The 17,780-nt window shown below is 51.8% G+C and overlaps 1 protein-coding gene across 3 annotated transcripts in view; it reads left to right on the top strand.

Annotated features, from left to right (window-relative positions):
• The window catches only part of grin3bb (glutamate receptor, ionotropic, N-methyl-D-aspartate 3Bb), a 92,620-nt gene that overhangs the window by 53,590 nt on the left and 21,250 nt on the right, over positions 1-17,780 (top strand). For all 3 annotated transcript variants that reach the window (XM_072700022.1, XM_072700021.1, XM_023843718.2), the window contains 2 exons: positions 13,027-13,655; positions 16,424-17,516. In XM_072700022.1, coding sequence (XP_072556123.1) covers positions 13,027-13,655; positions 16,424-17,516 — 1,722 coding nt within the window. The remainder of the gene's footprint in view (positions 1-13,026; positions 13,656-16,423; positions 17,517-17,780) is intronic.

Here is a 17,780-nt window from a genome sequence, read left to right as displayed (position 1 = left end):
AATGGCTGCTTATTTTTTTCTGCATCTCTGCTGACCTGCTGTACAAATGTAAGTTTCTGGCCATTTTCGTTATTGATTAATTTAATATACAAACAGGGCGGTGGGGGTGGGGGGGCTGAGTCCTGCATTGAGGAGGATAAGAAGGTGAACTGATGGACAGACATTGATAGACAGGCGCCCTGCGCACACGGCGTGACACCAGGGCTCAGCCGTTGACGGACAGGCGCCCTGCGCACACGCGTGACACCAGGGCTCAGCCGTTGACGGACAGGCGCCCTGCGCACACACGTGACACCAGGGCTCAGCCGTTGACGGACAGGCGCCCTGCGCACACGCGTGACACCAGGGCTCAGCCGTTGACGGACAGGCGACCTGCGCACACGCGTGACACCAGGGCTCAGCCGTTGACGGACAGGCGCCCTGCGCACACGGCGTGACACCAGGGCTCAGCCGTTGACGGACAGGCGACCTGCGCACACGCGTGACACCAGGGCTCAGCCGTTGACGGACAGGCGCCCTGCGCACACGCGTGACACCAGGGCTCAGCCGTTGACGGACAGGCACCCTGCGCACACGGCGTGACACCAGGGCTCAGCCGTTGACGGACAGGCGCCCTGCGCACACGGCGTGACACCAGGGCCCAGCCGTTGACGGACAGGCGCCCTGCGCACACGGCGTGACACCAGGGTTCAGCCGTTGACGGACAGGCGCCCTGCGCACACGGCGTGACACCAGGGCTCAGCCGTTGACGGACAGGCGCCCTGCGCACACGGCGTGACACCAGGGTTCAGCCGTTGACGGACAGGCGCCCTGCGCACACGGCGTGACACCAGGGTTCAGCCGTTGACGGACAGGCGCCCTGCGCACACGGCGTGACACCAGGGCTCAGCCGTTGACGGACAGGCGCCCTGCGCACACGGCGTGACACCAGGGTTCAGCCGTTGACGGACAGGCGCCCTGCGCACACGGCGTGACACCAGGGCTCAGCCGTTGACGGACAGGCGCCCTGCGCACACGGCGTGACACCAGGGTTCAGCCGTTGACGGACAGGCGCCCTGCGCACACGGCGTGACACCAGGGCTCAGCCGTTGACGGACAGGCGCCCTGCGCACACGGCGTGACACCAGGGCTCAGCCGTTGACGGACAGGCGACCTGCGCACACGGCGTGACACCAGGGCCCAGCCGTTGACGGACAGGCGCCCTGCGCACACGGCGTGACACCAGGGTTCAGCCGTTGACGGACAGGCGACCTGCGCACACGGCGTGACACCAGGGTTCAGCCGTTGACGGACAGGCGCCCTGCGCACACGGCGTGACACCAGGGCCCAGCCGTTGACGGACAGGCGACCTGCGCACACGGCGTGACACCAGGGCCCAGCCGTTGACGGACAGGCGACCTGCGCACACGGCGTGACACCAGGGTTCAGCCGTTGACGGACAGGCGCCCTGCGCACACGCGTGACACCAGGGTTCAGCCGTTGACGGACAGGCGCCCTGCGCACACGGCGTGACACCAGGGTTCAGCCGTTGACGGACAGGCGCCCTGCGCACACGGCGTGACACCAGGGCCCAGCCGTTGACGGACAGGCGCCCTGCGCACACGGCGTGACACCAGGGCCCTGCCGTTGACGGACAGGCGCCCTGCGCACACGGCGTGACACCAGGGTTCAGCCGTTGACGGACAGGCGCCCTGCGCACACGGCGTGACACCAGGGCCCAGCCGTTGACGGACAGGCGCCCTGCGCACACGCGTGACACCAGGGTTCAGCCGTTGACGGACAGGCGCCCTGCGCACACGGCGTGACACCAGGGTTCAGCCGTTGACGGACAGGCGCCCTGCGCACACGGCGTGACACCAGGGTTCAGCCGTTGACGGACAGGCGCCCTGCGCACACGGCGTGACACCAGGGCCCAGCCGTTGACGGACAGGCGACCTGCGCACACGGCGTGACACCAGGGCTCAGCCGTTGACGGACAGGCGCCCTGCGCACACGGCGTGACACCAGGGCCCAGCCGTTGACGGACAGGCGCCCTGCGCACACGGCGTGACACCAGGGTTCAGCCGTTGACGGACAGACGACCTGCGCACACGGCGTGACACCAGGGTTCAGCCGTTGACGGACAGACGACCTGCGCACACGGCGTGACACCAGGGTTCAGCCGTTGACGGACAGGCGCCCTGCGCACACGGCGTGACACCAGGGCCCAGCCGTTGACGGACAGGCGCCCTGCGCACACGCGTGACACCAGGGCCCAGCCGTTGACGGACAGGCGCCCTGCGCACACGGCGTGACACCAGGGTTCAGCCGTTGACGGACAGGCGCCCTGCGCACACGGCGTGACACCAGGGCTCAGCCGTTGACGGACAGGCGCCCTGCGCACACGCGTGACACCAGGGCCCAGCCGTTGACGGACAGGCGCCCTGCGCACACGGCGTGACACCAGGGTTTAGCCGTTGACGGACAGGCGCCCTGCGCACACGGCGTGACACCAGGGCTCAGCCGTTGACGGACACCAGGGTTCAGCCGTTGACGGACAGGTGCCCTGCGTACACGGTAGTTTTGATGCTAGACCTGGTTTATGCTGGTTTAATAATAGCAATAAATTGGTAATAAATTGGTATTGGTTAGTAGATTTTTGAAAGGGTTTGGGTGAACAATGTGTTTATATTTTCACAGAATAGTAAAGTTAATATATATGTATATATTGTCATCAATTTATGTATAATATTGCCTAAACACTTGTATTCTAGCATAATGAAGTTATAATGCACTCCTTTGCACACATTCCATGTTATTGGCCTCGTGTCATTATGCCTATCACTTGCTCCATAACTATTAGCAAAATAATTTGGACTTTATGATCAGGAATGCTCTGAAACACCTGTCATATTTTATTGTTGTCTATGTATGAATCTTAAAATATTGTGATAAATAATGATATTGTGAAAATCTCTGAAAGTATTGTGGTATTTTTAGAGCATTTCACGCAGCCCTAATCAAATCCATTCCCTGACGGAGAAGAAAACTGAGCAGCAATATGTACTGTCGCCCTACAAGTAAAAGTTCATTTTCATTTGATTTATTTATCAAAATTAGATTTTATTTTGCAGTCCACCCAGTTTGTCACATTTTTCATGTTCTGAACCTGTTTAAGAGGAAGGCAATATTAAGTAACAATGGAGCACTGAAGTAAGGAAATGATGACTTGAATTATATTGAGATAATTACCGATATTGTTTGATATGAAAACATTATCATGATAAACCATTTTGCCATATCACCCTATTTTCATGCTTGTGATATAGCTGGTTGTGCTGCTGCTGCTGCTGCTGCTTGGGGGGGGGGGGGTGCTGGCTCGAATCCCACTTCCTCTCAGTCTGCATGCTGATCCTCTGTCGTATGGTTTTCCTCTGGGGGTGTCTGTGCAGTCCACCATGATTACCTGTGATGGATGTGCCCTGTGCTTGGCGTTACACCCAAGGTGTGTCAGACCCTGTGCTTCCTGGGATAAGGGGATAGAATGCTTTTCTTTTAATTGTAGCCTTTGCAATTACACATCAGTTAACACATATTCATATAATATACATAATTAAGATTTTGAAGGACTTAATTTTTCACCTATAATGTTGGGACAGCAGCTAACACAGAAAATGAACTTGGACTTGACAGTTGGCCACCAGTATCCGAAATCTATTTTGGTTGTGTTTTTGTGTTGTTTTACTGGTCAGGTTCCAGGAAAGCTTTTCTAGGTAAAGTCCCGTAACTCTAAAGTCTGTCAGGCATGGAGTAAGATAGTGAGGCCCACTGATTATCATGATGTTTTTTTTTGGCTGCGTCATTCAGGAGGCTGGACTCAGTTTTCCATCACTCCTCCATCATGCCATTATTATCAGGGTGAAGCAGACTAGCCCATGGAGAAGCATGATAATGTGCTTAGGAAGAGGCAGTCCATGTAAAGTGAGCTGCCAACACAACTAGATGGTCATGTGAGGGTCATGAAGGTGTGAAAACAAACGTGATTTTTCAGATCCTAGATCATTTTCCACAATGATTCTGTTCTGAAGCTGAAGTTACTTATACAGGTAAAACACACCCCTGAGGTTCATAATAAGGATACAATTTCTGAGCACTAGAACAATAATTTTTGTGTTCTGTCCTTCACTTGGGATAAGAGATAATATCTAGACAACATAAGATAGTCCAGATAAAATTCCATGAAGTATGGACCATACCCCTTTCACACAGGAAGTGTTTGTCAGCTTGCATTTGTCCCCCCCCCCCCCCCCCTAAAAAAAACAAGATTTTAAGTATTAGCTTAAAATCAGATGTATTAGCATCTTTGCTAATACATCTGGCCCTGTTGTGGCCGTCCCCTGGCGTATGTGCAGCCTGGCACGCTCCTCTGCGGATCTGCAGTAAAGATGGGGCGTCACTGGCGCATGCCAAGGGGGCGCTGTCGCTGTCGGCAGGAAGTGAGGTCGTGGCATATGGGCTTTCATTAAAGAATAAGAGTCTATAGTCTGCAACCAGCAGGAGTACAGCAAAGGGCCGTAGCACTGAGGACAGCACTGCCGACCGAGCCTGTAACCCCCACTGCTAATTGCCATTATTTTTTTTTAAAAAGGCAGTAATTAAAGTTGTAGTGAGGTGATGAGGCTGGAACAGTGCTTTGTATCAGACAGAAGTGAGTGTCCTTTTACAGACAAACCACAGGGTTCTGGGTGAACAGTAATGGCACTGGTCTAGTACGAGACCTAATGTTCCATCATGGGGCCACAGAGAGGCCTGGAGCCCATCCCAGGCAGCACAGAGACGGGAGCCCAGGCCATCATGGGGCCACAGAGGGGCCTGGAGCCCATCCCAGGCAGCACAGAGACCGGAGCCCAGACCATCATGGGGCCATCATGGGGCCATCGTGGGGCCATCGGGGGGCCTGGAGCCCATCCCAGGCAGCACAGAGATGGGAGCCCAGGCCATCATGGGGCCATCGGGGGGCCTGGAGTCCATCCCAGGCAGCACAGAGATGGGAGCCTGGAGCCCATCCCAGGCAGCACAGAGATGGGAGCCCAGGCCATCATTGGGCCATAGGGGGCCTGGAGCCCATCCTAGGCAGCACAGAGATGGGAGCCCAGGCCATCATGGGGCCATAGGGGGGCCTGGAGCCCATCTCAGGCAGCACAGAGACGGGAGCCCAGGCCATCATGGGGCCATCGGGGGGCCTGGAGCCCATCCCAGGCAGCACAGAGACGGGAGCCCAGGCCATCATGGGGCCACAGAGGGGCCTGGAGCCCATCCCAGGCAGCACAGAGATGGGAGCCCAGGCCATCATGGGGCCACAGGGGGGCCTGGAGCCCATCCCAGGCAGCACAGAGACGGGAGCCCAGGCCATCATGGGGCCACAGGGGGGCCTGGAGCCCATCCCAGGCAGCACAGAGACGGGAGCCCAGGCCATCATGGGGCCATAGGGGGGCCTGGAGCCCATCCCAGGCAGCACAGAGACGGGAGCCCAGGCCATCATGGGGCCACAGGGGTGCTAACCCAGCACTGAGATAGACAGACAGACATACACACGTTGTCCTGTTTTGAGGGTCTCTCCTCTTACTCTAAGCTCTGTGCTCCTCTGGCCTTCTCAGTCTGACCCTGTCCTACGTACATGATTAGGTGATGTGATATATGGATGGATATATTACTATGTACTTGTGTGTGCATGGAAGATGGATAGATGGATGTGGCTGTATTGTTCTATTCTTGAATGAACCTCAACTGACCTGCCACTCCTCCAAATTTGGCAGCACAGTGTCTGCTGCAGAGCTGCAAGAGCTGAATTTTTGCATGAGAGCTTCTGCCCTGCCTGTCTAGCACTACCCTCCCCTGCAGGATGGTGATGGTAGTGGTGGTGGTGGGGGGGGGGGGGGTCACCAGAGATTCTTCTCTGCTTTGCAGGGTGAGACCCACTGACAGTCTCCTGACGAATGCCACCTCTCACCTGCACAGCACACTTGACCCCAGTGATGAGCTGCATGTTTCTCATTAGCTTGTTTCTGGTGACAGACGCCTTCTAAGATGACATTCAGCACATGGCAGTTATTTATAAATCGAATTTAGTAGCTGAGAAGAATTTTGTTTTCACAATCAAAGGTCTAATGCTACACAGTAGCTGCCCCCACTAGCACCACACTTGGTAAATGGGCTGCATTTATATGGCGCTTTTCTACTCCTACAAGCACTCAAAGCGCTTTACAACTCATGCCTCACATTCACCATCCACACTCACATCCACACACTGGGGACAGAGGCTGCCGTGAGGCGCCAACCTGCACACCGGGAGCAATTTGGGGTTCAGTGTCTTGCTCAAGGACACTTTGACAGGGTCAGGAGGAACCAGGGCTCGAACCTGCAACCCTCTGGTTGCTGAACGAAAGCACTACCTCCTGCGTCACCATTTTCAGTCACATGTCTATAATGTGATTGAAATTTGACAGGTGACGTGATAATATGTGGGGTGTTAATTGGGTGGAGCTTTTAACTGTGTCCCTTCCTTCTGGGCAGTCTGGCTTTCTGCCAGGGAAAGAAAAACTTCAATTTAACCTCAATATTTCAACAAAGTGGGAATGTTGCCTCAAGGTTCGCTGTCAGAGGGCTTATCTGCAGTCACTGTGAGGTGGGAATTCTCACTTTAAGAACATCTATCGCAGCAAAAGTTTAATCTAACCTTGATGTAACTCTAAAGTTGGAATATTGCTGCAAGGGTAGGAATCCAGTGGCTTTGCCCTGCGGTCAAAAAATGTTCTAATGCTCACATACTTTATAATCTTTAAGATCATGCTTTGCTAACCTTATATGTTTACAGAAAATCAGCCAGAAGATTTGAAATAAATGAGTATGATGCATACTGTACATAAACACTGCTCTCGTTTGCCGGCTTTGGCCGTGTTCTTTTTGTAGCCTTTGAAGACTTGAGTTTGATTTTCAGTCAAGTTGGTGAAAGCCAGCAAGCTCTGCTTCTCTTCCCAGTGCAGCAGCAGGTATCTTAACCAGGAGCATTATTGGTGGACCTCATATGTACAGTGCAATAGGACAATGAGCAGGGTGTGAAAATCAGCCCAGTGTCCCTGAGGCTGATGGCAGCTGGCTGCAATACAGCCTCCCGCCGGACGGAGGAGCTCTCAGTCCTGCTCTGGCTTTACTCTGCATTTCAAAAATATCACAATTCATTTGCTTAATTGCTAAGGGCTATTTGAGGTATGATGCGTTTTTCAGAAGTGAACTCCTTTGTTTACGGTTATCGCTTCTCCCAGCTTATTTTCTAAATTAAATTGAGAATAATGAATAACAGAGGAGGTGGTTCCTTTCTCTGAAGGCTCACAATGTATCAGGGGCCCCACAAGGAACAATGAAACAAGAGCCTGTCACTCATTTTCATCACATGCTGTTTATCTGCACACAGCGACCATGTCCAGAGGCTTGACCTGAACGCGGGCAGTGGCTGGGCTGGATGGGCTTCCCACACGATAAAGCAGCGGGGCCTGAGTGCCGGTCGCTGTTATGAAAGCCTGCAGTTTAGCAGGTGTGTCGGCTTCCAAATGCAGATAAATGCCGTGTCATCGGGCCAAATCCAAACAGGAAGCAGGAGGTAATGCGTTAAACGCGTTGTTATTGTTTTCTCCCTGTGGGGCTTCAGAAGCTTTGAGGTTTTACAGCAGTACGGAAAACAAAAAAAAAGCCAGGGGGTGCAGATCTACCCCAGGAAAGTGGCAGGATGGCTTCACACCTGGTCAGGGGGAGGGGCCGCGGGGGCCCACTTGGGATTCACAGTCCTGCCCCCCTGCACTCGTCTTCATTCTGCTCTCAGAAAATAGGCCAGTATGACACTGCAGACCCGGAGGTGGTTGGAGGTCGCCGAGGTCCGAAAGAGTCGTCCAAGAGGCATGTGTTTTTCTCACCATAACCGATATGAAATGCGGGAAAAAAGTGAAAATGCCCTTTGGCTGCCATCAATACCAGCAGTCTGGCACAGATAAATTAAGCGAGCCGTAACAAAGGAGTGTAAGACACCCATAAAAGGTCCACATTAGGCTGGAATATGGAGGCTCCAGCCACCTGGCAGCTCTCGTCATGGTAGCCCTTGTCATGGCAGGCCTCATCATGGCAGGCCTCGTCATGGTAGCCCTAGTCATGGCAGGCCTCGTCATGGTAGCCCTTGTCATGGCAGGCCTCGTCATGGCAGGCCTCGTCATGGTAGCCCTAGTCATGGCAGGCGTGTTCCCCACCTCCATTTTTTCCCCGAGATTCTTTTAACACAGGATGACAGCACCATATTCCTCTGGAATGCTAAGTAGCTGCCGATTATGGCGACGTGCCGCCCATGACGAGCGATGCCAGGTGCTTTTCCGAGGCGGGACCGGGGGCGGGCACTCAGCCCCTGGGGAGATTCACAGAGAAAAAGAGAGATAGAGATACAAACGGCTGCTGGCATTTTGGAATGACTCTGTACCACCCCCTGCCTAGCCTGCAGTATCCAGGTGACGCCCACTGCCACCCCCTTCTCTGGAGGTCATACCGCTAAAGCGAACACCATCGTCACCTCCTCCTGTACCGAGTCACGTTTCATCTGTCCTGCTCACACTTCCCGCTTCCTTTAGCATCACAGCGGAATGTCGCTATTACCGCCTCACTGTCTTGGTTTAGCTGAATGGATGCATTAACCTTGGATTTTTATCAGGAACCATTTAGGGGTATCAGCATTAATTGAAAGCACTTAGCATTAATTAAAGATCTTCACACGCATAGTCCTGCATGGCGGCGATGTGTGCGGTGTGCTTCTCATCCCCATGGAACAGCAGGCCCTACTGTGTAGCATGTGAGTAATAGCTGCTCGGAACCTGTGGGAGGCGCCCTGCATAATGTGAGCAGGGCGTCATAGCGCCTGTGGCGTCTGTGATGTTTTCATCAGACTTCCCCACAACACACCCTCCCATTTCATCCCCTGCAGTTTTCCGAATCTCTCTCTCCCTCCCTCTGTTAGCTCTGCCTGTCGCCCAGGTCCTGTCAGCATAATGCATCATCGGCCGTGCTACAGGAGGGAAGCCCCCAACTTGGCACGACTCTCCAAGCCCCCCCCCCCCACACCGTTGTTCATTTTATGACCCCCCCCCCCCCCATCTCGCTCCTTCTGTTTTCTTTGACTTCGCAAAATGATAGTCGATCTTTTGTTATGCTGTGACACTCACCCCTGCTGGGACGGTCAACAGCGTCACATGAGGCACGGATGGGAAGATGGCAGTAAGCTGGGGGCAGGTCAGCTCAAACGCACGGCTGAGATGATTGGAACACCAGTTGCCTGCATTTCAAGAGGTCATTATCTTCAAGGTTGATATACCTCTTCCAAAGGGTTCACAAACTTTTCCTCGTGACTTTGAAGGTCAGTTGCTGTGTGGGCTTTCATTCTGTCTGCCACACAAATGGGGGAGGGGGGGGTTTACCACAGCTAAATGAATGTACCTTTTTGGTGAACACGCCCTGGTTTTCATCACGTCTTTCCTGCCTTCTGGGTAATGTTCCTTGCAAACACTCCTCATTCTGCACCCCCTAAAAGCCTCACCACCTCTCCTACATACAAAATTCTGCACCCCCCCCCCCCCAAACTTCCAGCCTCTCTGATCTCAGTGAGCGTCTGATTCCCACTACATGACGGTACAAAGCCCCCCTTTCTCTTCCCCCGGGAAAACCCTTCGCTGATTGTGAAGATCAAGGTTTGATTAATGTGGCTGGATCACTGTGTGCTGATGCTCCGAATACTAAATCACTGTCGCTTATCTTAGTGCTTTTTTTTTTTACATGGACTCACAGAAGTTCACCTTAAGGAGACAAAGTCAGGAAGGGGTCACAGCAGATGGGTTGAGATTCTGATCCAGGATCACGGGGAAATTTTACACCCTGAGGGTGGCTAGACTTGCGTCTCTGGAACAGCTTAGATTTGTGCCACAGGGAACCGCTTCTGAAGGTGTACTCACACTAGCCAATCCATACCATTCCCAAGCACTTTTGACCCCCAAAGTCCTACTCATTTGACTAATGTGATTGCTCCGTACCGTGCCTGGGCCCACTTGACGAGGTAGGCCAGAGTGTGGTTAGTCGGACTCGAACATGGCAGGCATCTACTGTGATAGCTAACTGTTCCTGGGTACAGAACACAGACATGGCGTCAGTTATACGACTGACACGCACATGTACACAGTAAGTTAACCAGACCTGGAAGGAAGGCATCGGGTAGGCTGTACACATACATGTACACCGTAAGTTAACCAGACCTGGAAGAAAGGCATTGGGTTAGGGTTAGGGTAGAGGCTGTACACACACAGATGCCTCAGCAACAAACATTTCACAAACATGGTGGCAAAAGATCACTTTGGTCTACGGTAGTGTTGTCACCAAAACGATGACCTTGGTACCAATACCGCTCTAAGTATCATGATACTGGTACTACAAGGATACCAGTGCAGAAAAAACAGTTAAGCATTGCTTATGGTAAATTATGCACTTATATAACTAATTTTCAGGAGACAGTTATCTCAAGCACATTTAAATTGTTGCTTTTTTAATTTTAATAAATGAAGCCTCACTCTACTCCAGCATATACCCTAATATTGCCAAGCATCACATCACAAACATTCCGATTCATTCAGTTAGAAGTAAAATGCTAATACCAATGACGTATATTTACTGGACTTGCTGTCAAGTGCCTGCAACTGCGATGAATTGGCCACCATATTGGGGAAGTCGAAGCAGCGCATCATTGATGAAGTCACACTGTGCAGCTTCTGGCTGCAGACACAGGTGTGGATCCTGCTCCAGTGATATAACCTTCCACCAGTTAGTCTGCTTACCAGTCACTGTATATTTTTGTACTGACAGCCATGTGATATTCCCTTGCAAACAAACATTTTACAGTCTGCAGAATAGCGCTGGGTGATATACCAGTTCATCCAGTATGCTGGTTTTAATTTCCCACATTTCTCCATATACTGTAACACTTCAGTTGTCAGCAAATTATATAATATTGTTTGCGCTATAAGCTCTACGGATCGCCGTGCAGAGTGTATTTCTAAATCATATTCCACATATGAACTATAATTATAACTGTCCTATAACACATCCTATTTGTATGAAATTTGCAAGAAAATTGTGTGTCACTTAAATTGTTTTACATACAAACAATGGGTGGAGCAACTTCTTCAACACGTCGTGCTCTGCACCCATGGGCCTATAGTCATGTCCCCTAAACATGACAGGGCACTTTTCTGATGAATGAATAAAAAATAAAAAAAACACCAGGCATGCAAAACTGTAAGGCGCATTTCTTCTGCGATCAGACTTATCACCATAACTCTCTTGTAAATAAAAAAAAGAATAGCAAATGGATAATATAAGCAGCTATAAAAGTTACAGCAGTTTTTTCTGCTTTCTTCCATTCATCTGCTCAATAATCATAAAAAACATTATGCTTGATTATCTAACTGTATCCAAATTAAATTCCACAGTATTGAAGTTATGTCACTTGGTATTTGTTCACTATGTTTAGAAGTATGAGTGTTTTTTTTTCACTGTTTGGCTGCCGCCAAACTCACTTGGGTCATGCTTTCGTTGTTACTGCTTTTGATTTAATCACTTATTTCATTGTCATGTATGGATTGCTGTGGTCTATTGAATACAGTTATTATACTACATACACATAGGCCTACATATATACATTAAATGTAAGTTAGCCTGAATCAAATCGCAGACTGTTTTGCTGAATGTTTTAGTCAATGAATCTCCCTCATTCAATAGACCAGAAATACATGCTCTATTGTTTTAACGGATGCATAGATCGATTTGGAAAAGAAATACTTGAACAAGATAGATTAAAGATCAGATTAACTTTGTTACTCCTTTCCATTAAGATTTAGCATAATCTCAAAGAAATTTAAAGAAGTATTATATAGCAGTAGAATAGAAAGGAATGCCTTCCTTTAAGCAATCATTCCTTAATATTACAGTGAAAAAAATCCAATGTCCAACCATACATTCAAACATTCATTGGCAGAGAGTGCAGTTTTTCCTTATATGAAACACAATAATTATATACCAAAAAATCCACCACATTGAATAAACAATAAAACATCACTGGCACCAGAGTGAACTTCCGCTATTTTGGTAGATCTACCTCACACTACGTCTTGCCTGTTGAGCTCTTATTCCATCACTAGTATTACAAAACTAATTTTTCATTTCACAATTAACAGTATAACACATGTAAATCACAAAATTATTATTACTCTGTTTGTAGTTAGGACAATCTGTATATTTTGTAAATATTACACATTATACCCTCCAATGTGTGACACGTGACTATTTCGGTCCAATCATGATAGAGTGATCATACCTGAGATAAAAACTAGGCTAGTTTCATGATATCTAAATTTAATTTGAAATTTAAGCAAAATAATTATAATAATGCTACCAATTCATTCAGACTACCTTGCCCAGCCGAGCCCCATGGGTAGGGTCTTATTCACGAGTGAGGGAAGAAATACGAGATCGAGAGACGGATCGGTGCAGCATCAGTAGTAATGTGAACGCTGTACCATTCTGTCATGGTAAAGCACAAGCAGGCAAAGCTTTGATTTACCAGTCATCTATGGTCATGAGGATAGGACTGAAATGAGGTAATGACCGAAACACAATCAGATCATGGATACAAATGGCAGAAATGAGTTTCCTCCGCAGAGGACCCTTAGCAAAATTTGTTTGAACCTAGTTGCCATTCCTTGCCATTCTGACTGTCTGATCAGATTGGTGTCCCCCTGATGGTCGTTGGGCCCTAAGCAACTGCTTAGTTCAGCCCTGACCCAGAGCACCAGGACGGCACTCCTATATGGGCAGCAGCATTATATGCTTAGCACTTGTGCTTCAAAGGGCCAATCATGTTGGTATAACACTATAAGTTACCAGCTGTTCATCTTTGATGCCTCTCTGCCACAGAACCGGTTCCACCTGCAGATGGCAACACGGATCCCACCGTCGGGCCTGACGGAGCTACTGCTGACGGTGCTGCGGCGAAGTGGCTGGAACGAGGGCATGGCAGTGCTGTGTCAGGGCTGGGAGGAGGCCGGAGTGCTGGAGCTGCTCAAGCTGCAGAGCCGGCAGGGTGGCCCTGGGGCCCGCTGGCGCTTGCGCGGGGCCCTCAACCTGTCAGAGGCAGAGCAGGAGGACATGGAGGTGCACGAGTTCCTGTCCAAGCACTTCCGGCAGGCACGGCCCCCGCCCACCTCGGTGCTGCTGTTCGGCGGCGACCCGCAGTGCGCTGCCACAGTGCTGCACAGCGCCCATGAGCTGGGCCTGGCGCTGCCCACCATGCACTGGGTCATGGCACACCCGCTGAGCCCGGACACGCTGCACTCCATTGGTCTGCCGCTGGGCTTGCTGGCCTACGGGGAAGTGGACCGCAAGCCGCTGGACTTCTACATCCGTGATGCCCTGCAGCTGGTGGCCCGGGCTGTTGCCGCTGCCACCGTGGTGCGGCCTGACCTGGCGCTCATCCAGAACATGGTCAACTGCTATGACAAGCCCAACAAGCATGAGGTGCCCTCCTCCGGGCAGTACATCGCCAGGTTAGCAGGCTCCGGTTGCATTCTTTAAGGAAGTGTGGGAAGATGGCATCCATCCTTCCAGTCATCTGTCCATCCAAGGGCATCGCTGTTATTTCCTTATTGGGGGACAGGAACAGATCCATTAAAGGGTTATGTCTACACTGCTATGCTTTCATTTCATTTTCAAAAATACAGACAATAGTCTCAGGTTTTGCCATTCATCCATACTTCCCTGGAGTTTTCAACCCCCCAAAATGAAAATCTTCGTAAATGGTCTCACAGTCTTGTGCTTCTGAAAACTCTGTTTTAGAGTTGCAGTATGGATGAGTGAAAATGGGGACTTTTCCAAATGCATACTCTAAAATCGCTCTAACTGATCTCTACTCATCATGAGGCCCATACCTGATTTGCAAACGCAGACTCTAAAATCGCCCTAACTGATCTGAAATCCAAAATAAAGTCCCAGTTTATAAATTAAAACTGTGTATAAATGCAGAAGATCCTGCTGATGTCAGAGCATGCAAGCGAGGAAGCTGCTTCCTTCGGCGGGGTGGAAGGGCGGCGCTGTCCAGCGGCAGGCAGGCCAGGAAGCTGCTTCCTTCGGCGGGGTGGAAGGGCGGCGCTGTCCAGCGGCAGGCAGGCCAGGAAGCTGCTTCCTTCGGCGGGGTGGAAGGGCGGCGCTGTCCAGCGGCAGGCAGGCCAGGAAGCTGCTTCTTTCGGCGGGGTGGAAGGGCGCCGCTGTCCAGCGGCAGGCAGGCCAGGAAGCTGCTTCCTTCGGCGGGGTGGAAGGGCGCCGCTGTCCAGCGGCAGGCAGGCCAGGAAGCTGCTTCCTTCGGCGGGGTGGAAGGGCGCCGCTGTCCAGCGGCAGGCAGGCCAGGAAGCTGCTTCCTTCGGCGGGGTGGAAGGGCGCCGCTGTCCAGCGGCAGGCAGGCCAGGAAGCTGCTTCCTTCGGCGGGGTGGAAGGGCGGCGCTGTACAGCGGCAGGCAGGCGAGGAAGCTGCTTCCTTCGGCGGGGTGGAAGTGCGGCGCTGTACAGCGGCAGGCAGGCCAGGAAGCTGCTTCCTTCGGCGGGGTGGAAGGGTGCCGCTATCCAGCTGCAGGCAGGCCAGGAAGCTGCTTCAGTCGGCGGGGTGGAAGGGCGCCGCTGTCCAGCGGCAGGCAGGCCAGGAAGCTGCTTCAGTCGGCGGGGTGGAAGGGCGCCGCTGTCCAGCGGCAGGCAGGCCAGGAAGCTGCTTCCGTCGGCGGGGTGGAAGGGTGGCGTTGTACAGCGGCAGGCAGGCGAGGCGAGGAACTCTCTGTGAATTTCAAAGAATTTCAAAGAAATCATCTTATTTTCCTTACAAAACGAGCATTTGGTACATCAGAAAAGTTCTCCGCAATCCCTTTTCCTTTCACATTTTAATTTTGATGTAACCTGCAGTTATTTCTCTTAAGCAGCAGAGAAGCATGCCGCACACTGAGAGCGATCAGGCAGACCCACAATGCAAATGTGTGTGTGTGTGGGGGGGGTTAAGCTATTCATGAGTTTTAGTGAGTCACTTTTGCTGCCGGGGGGAGAGTTCTTATCGGATGGGCCTTTAGCACAGCCCTGCTAAGTCTCCCAAAGCCAATCAGCACAGAGCTTTCTGGGCCGTATCTCTTCCAAGAAGAGAGAAGGGTGCAGCACAGCGATAGATCCGTATTCAAAAGCGCCGGAAGGCACAGTGGGAATAGGAGCTGCTGTGCCAAGCAGCCGGTGCCTTGGCTCTGTGGGACAGGAAGCAGAGAATGTGATGCTGGGCTGTCCAGGGATGTTAAGGACACGATGCTGTCTGTAGCTGTTCAGGAAGGTCACACAGATGTTTGGTGGTGTTTCCCTCAATTTGTTGATGTAAAGCAAACTCAAGTCAATCTCCTCATGGATGAAAATGGATGGGTTGATGTTATAACATATTTATAACATCAACCCATCCATTTTCATCCATGAGGAGATTGACTTGAGTTTGCTTTACATCAACAAATTGAGGGAAACACCACCATATATCTTAAATGTCTTAAATACACACACACACACACACACACACATATGTACACACACTGCCTGGGCAAAAAAAAAAAAAGTCATTTGAATTTAAGTCAGCAAATACTTAAACAATGATTGGATCACTGTTATGCAGCCATAAAGTCAGCTGAGTACCTGAATCTACTGAACAGCCAGAATATACCATCAATGGATTTTTTTGACCGGACAGTGTGTGTGGAACATTCTGTTTGCTATTTTAACACATGTATAAATATCACAACACAGAAATAAGGGATTACTTTTGAGTGACATGTCTCTTCATTAAGGACAAGACCAAACTTTTCAATACCTACCTCTCCAAGGGAGAGACTATCAGTAGACAGAGAGAGGTGAAATGAATGATGGGAAGGCGCAGACCAGCTGACGCGCTTTGATCCCCCTCCCCTTGGGTGTCTCGCTGCGGAGTTCAGCTGCGGTCACGCGTAACACGCCATCGATGCATTTGTCATTAGCTCAAGTCAGAACCTGCCAGTGAGGTGGATGCATCCACCCTCTCAGCCCTGGGTGACCTCATCTCCAAAGAGGCATGACGAGGCTAATTTACGGGAAGGTTTCTAGCTGCAAGTTTTGCGTCCCAGTCATTTGAGGCAGATTGTGCCTCTTCACGGTTACTTGCCATGGGGTCCGAGATCCTGGGGTATAAATTAGGCTCGTCTGTTGCCAGGCAGATATATGCAGCAGGTCAGATGTCTGTCACAGGCCTCTTCTGTCCTCCTCTGTCCTTCAGGTTCCTGTCCAACACGTCCTTCTTGGGGCTGACTGGCCCTGTCAAGGTCCAGCGCAACATCTCCCGCGTGCTCACATCCCAGCGCTTCCACATCTGGAGCCTGCGGCGGGATGCAGTGGGGCAGCCAGCCTGGGTAACAGTGGGCAGCTGGGAGGGCAGCCAGCTGCAGGTGGAGGAGCAGGGCCTGTGGCCGGGGCCCTCGCAGCGACAGCAGGCAGTGGGGCAAGACCGGCGCAGGGATGTCCGTTGGGACGCCTCAGTGCCGGTGGCAGGCAGCCGGCTGCGTGTGGTCACACTGGTGGAGCACCCCTTTGTATTCACACGCGAGGTGGACGAGGACGGCAGCTGCCCCGCTGGGCAGCTATGCCTGGACCCACGGATCAACGACTCTGACGCTCTAGACCGCCTCTTCCACGACCTGGAGCAGGGCAACAAGTCATCCTTCCCCAAGGACATCCGCAAGTGCTGCTACGGCTACTGCATCGACCTGCTGGAGAAGCTGGCCGAGGACATGCACTTCCAGTTCAATCTCTACATTGTGGGTGACGGCAAGTACGGGGCGTGGAAGGGCGGGCGCTGGACGGGGCTGGTGGGCGACCTCCTGAGAGGGGCCGCCGATATGGCCGTCACCAGCTTCAGCATCAACTCTGCCCGCAGCCAGGTGATAGACTTCACCATCCCCTTCTTCTCCACCAGCCTGGGCATCCTGGTGCGCAGTAAGGACACCGCCGCCCCCATTGGAGCCTTCATGTGGCCCCTGCACTGGTCCATGTGGATGGGCATTTTCGTGTCACTACACATCACCGCACTTTTCCTCACGCTCTATGAGTGGAAGAGCCCCTTCGGCATGACACCACATGGCCGCAACCGCGTCAAGGTCTTCTCCTACTCCTCGGCCCTCAACCTGTGCTACGCCATCCTCTTCGGCAGGACGGTGTCCAGCAAGACTCCCAAGTGCTGGACAGGCCGCTTCCTCATGAACCTCTGGGCCATCTTCTGCCTGCTGGTGCTCTCCAGCTACACAGCCAACCTGGCTGCCGTCATGGTAGGTGAGAAGACCTTCGAGGAGCTGTCTGGCATCCATGACGCCAAGGTCAGTGGCCCAACTGGGGACATCCGGCATTTTATGTGCATCCTGTGTTTGTTATGGGTGTATGTTGTAAGTTCTAACATTACTAATATGGCAGAGGTGAAAGTGACCGATGATGGCACTTTTGGCTCAGTGGGCTTCCTGTTTGGAAGGTTGCTGGTTCAAATTCCATGGCTGACAGAACGATGCTGCCATTCCCTTGGCGGAGAACTGGGGAAACAGTCTGAAAAAATAATAATGACACTTTATTGATCCGATAGAGAAATT

This window comes from Paramormyrops kingsleyae, chromosome 15 (assembly GCF_048594095.1).
Source record: "Paramormyrops kingsleyae isolate MSU_618 chromosome 15, PKINGS_0.4, whole genome shotgun sequence".
NCBI classification, from domain to species: Eukaryota; Metazoa; Chordata; class Actinopteri; order Osteoglossiformes; family Mormyridae; genus Paramormyrops; species Paramormyrops kingsleyae.
Note: the sequence above shows the minus strand (reverse complement) of the source record. Positions and strands in the feature narration are given on the sequence as shown.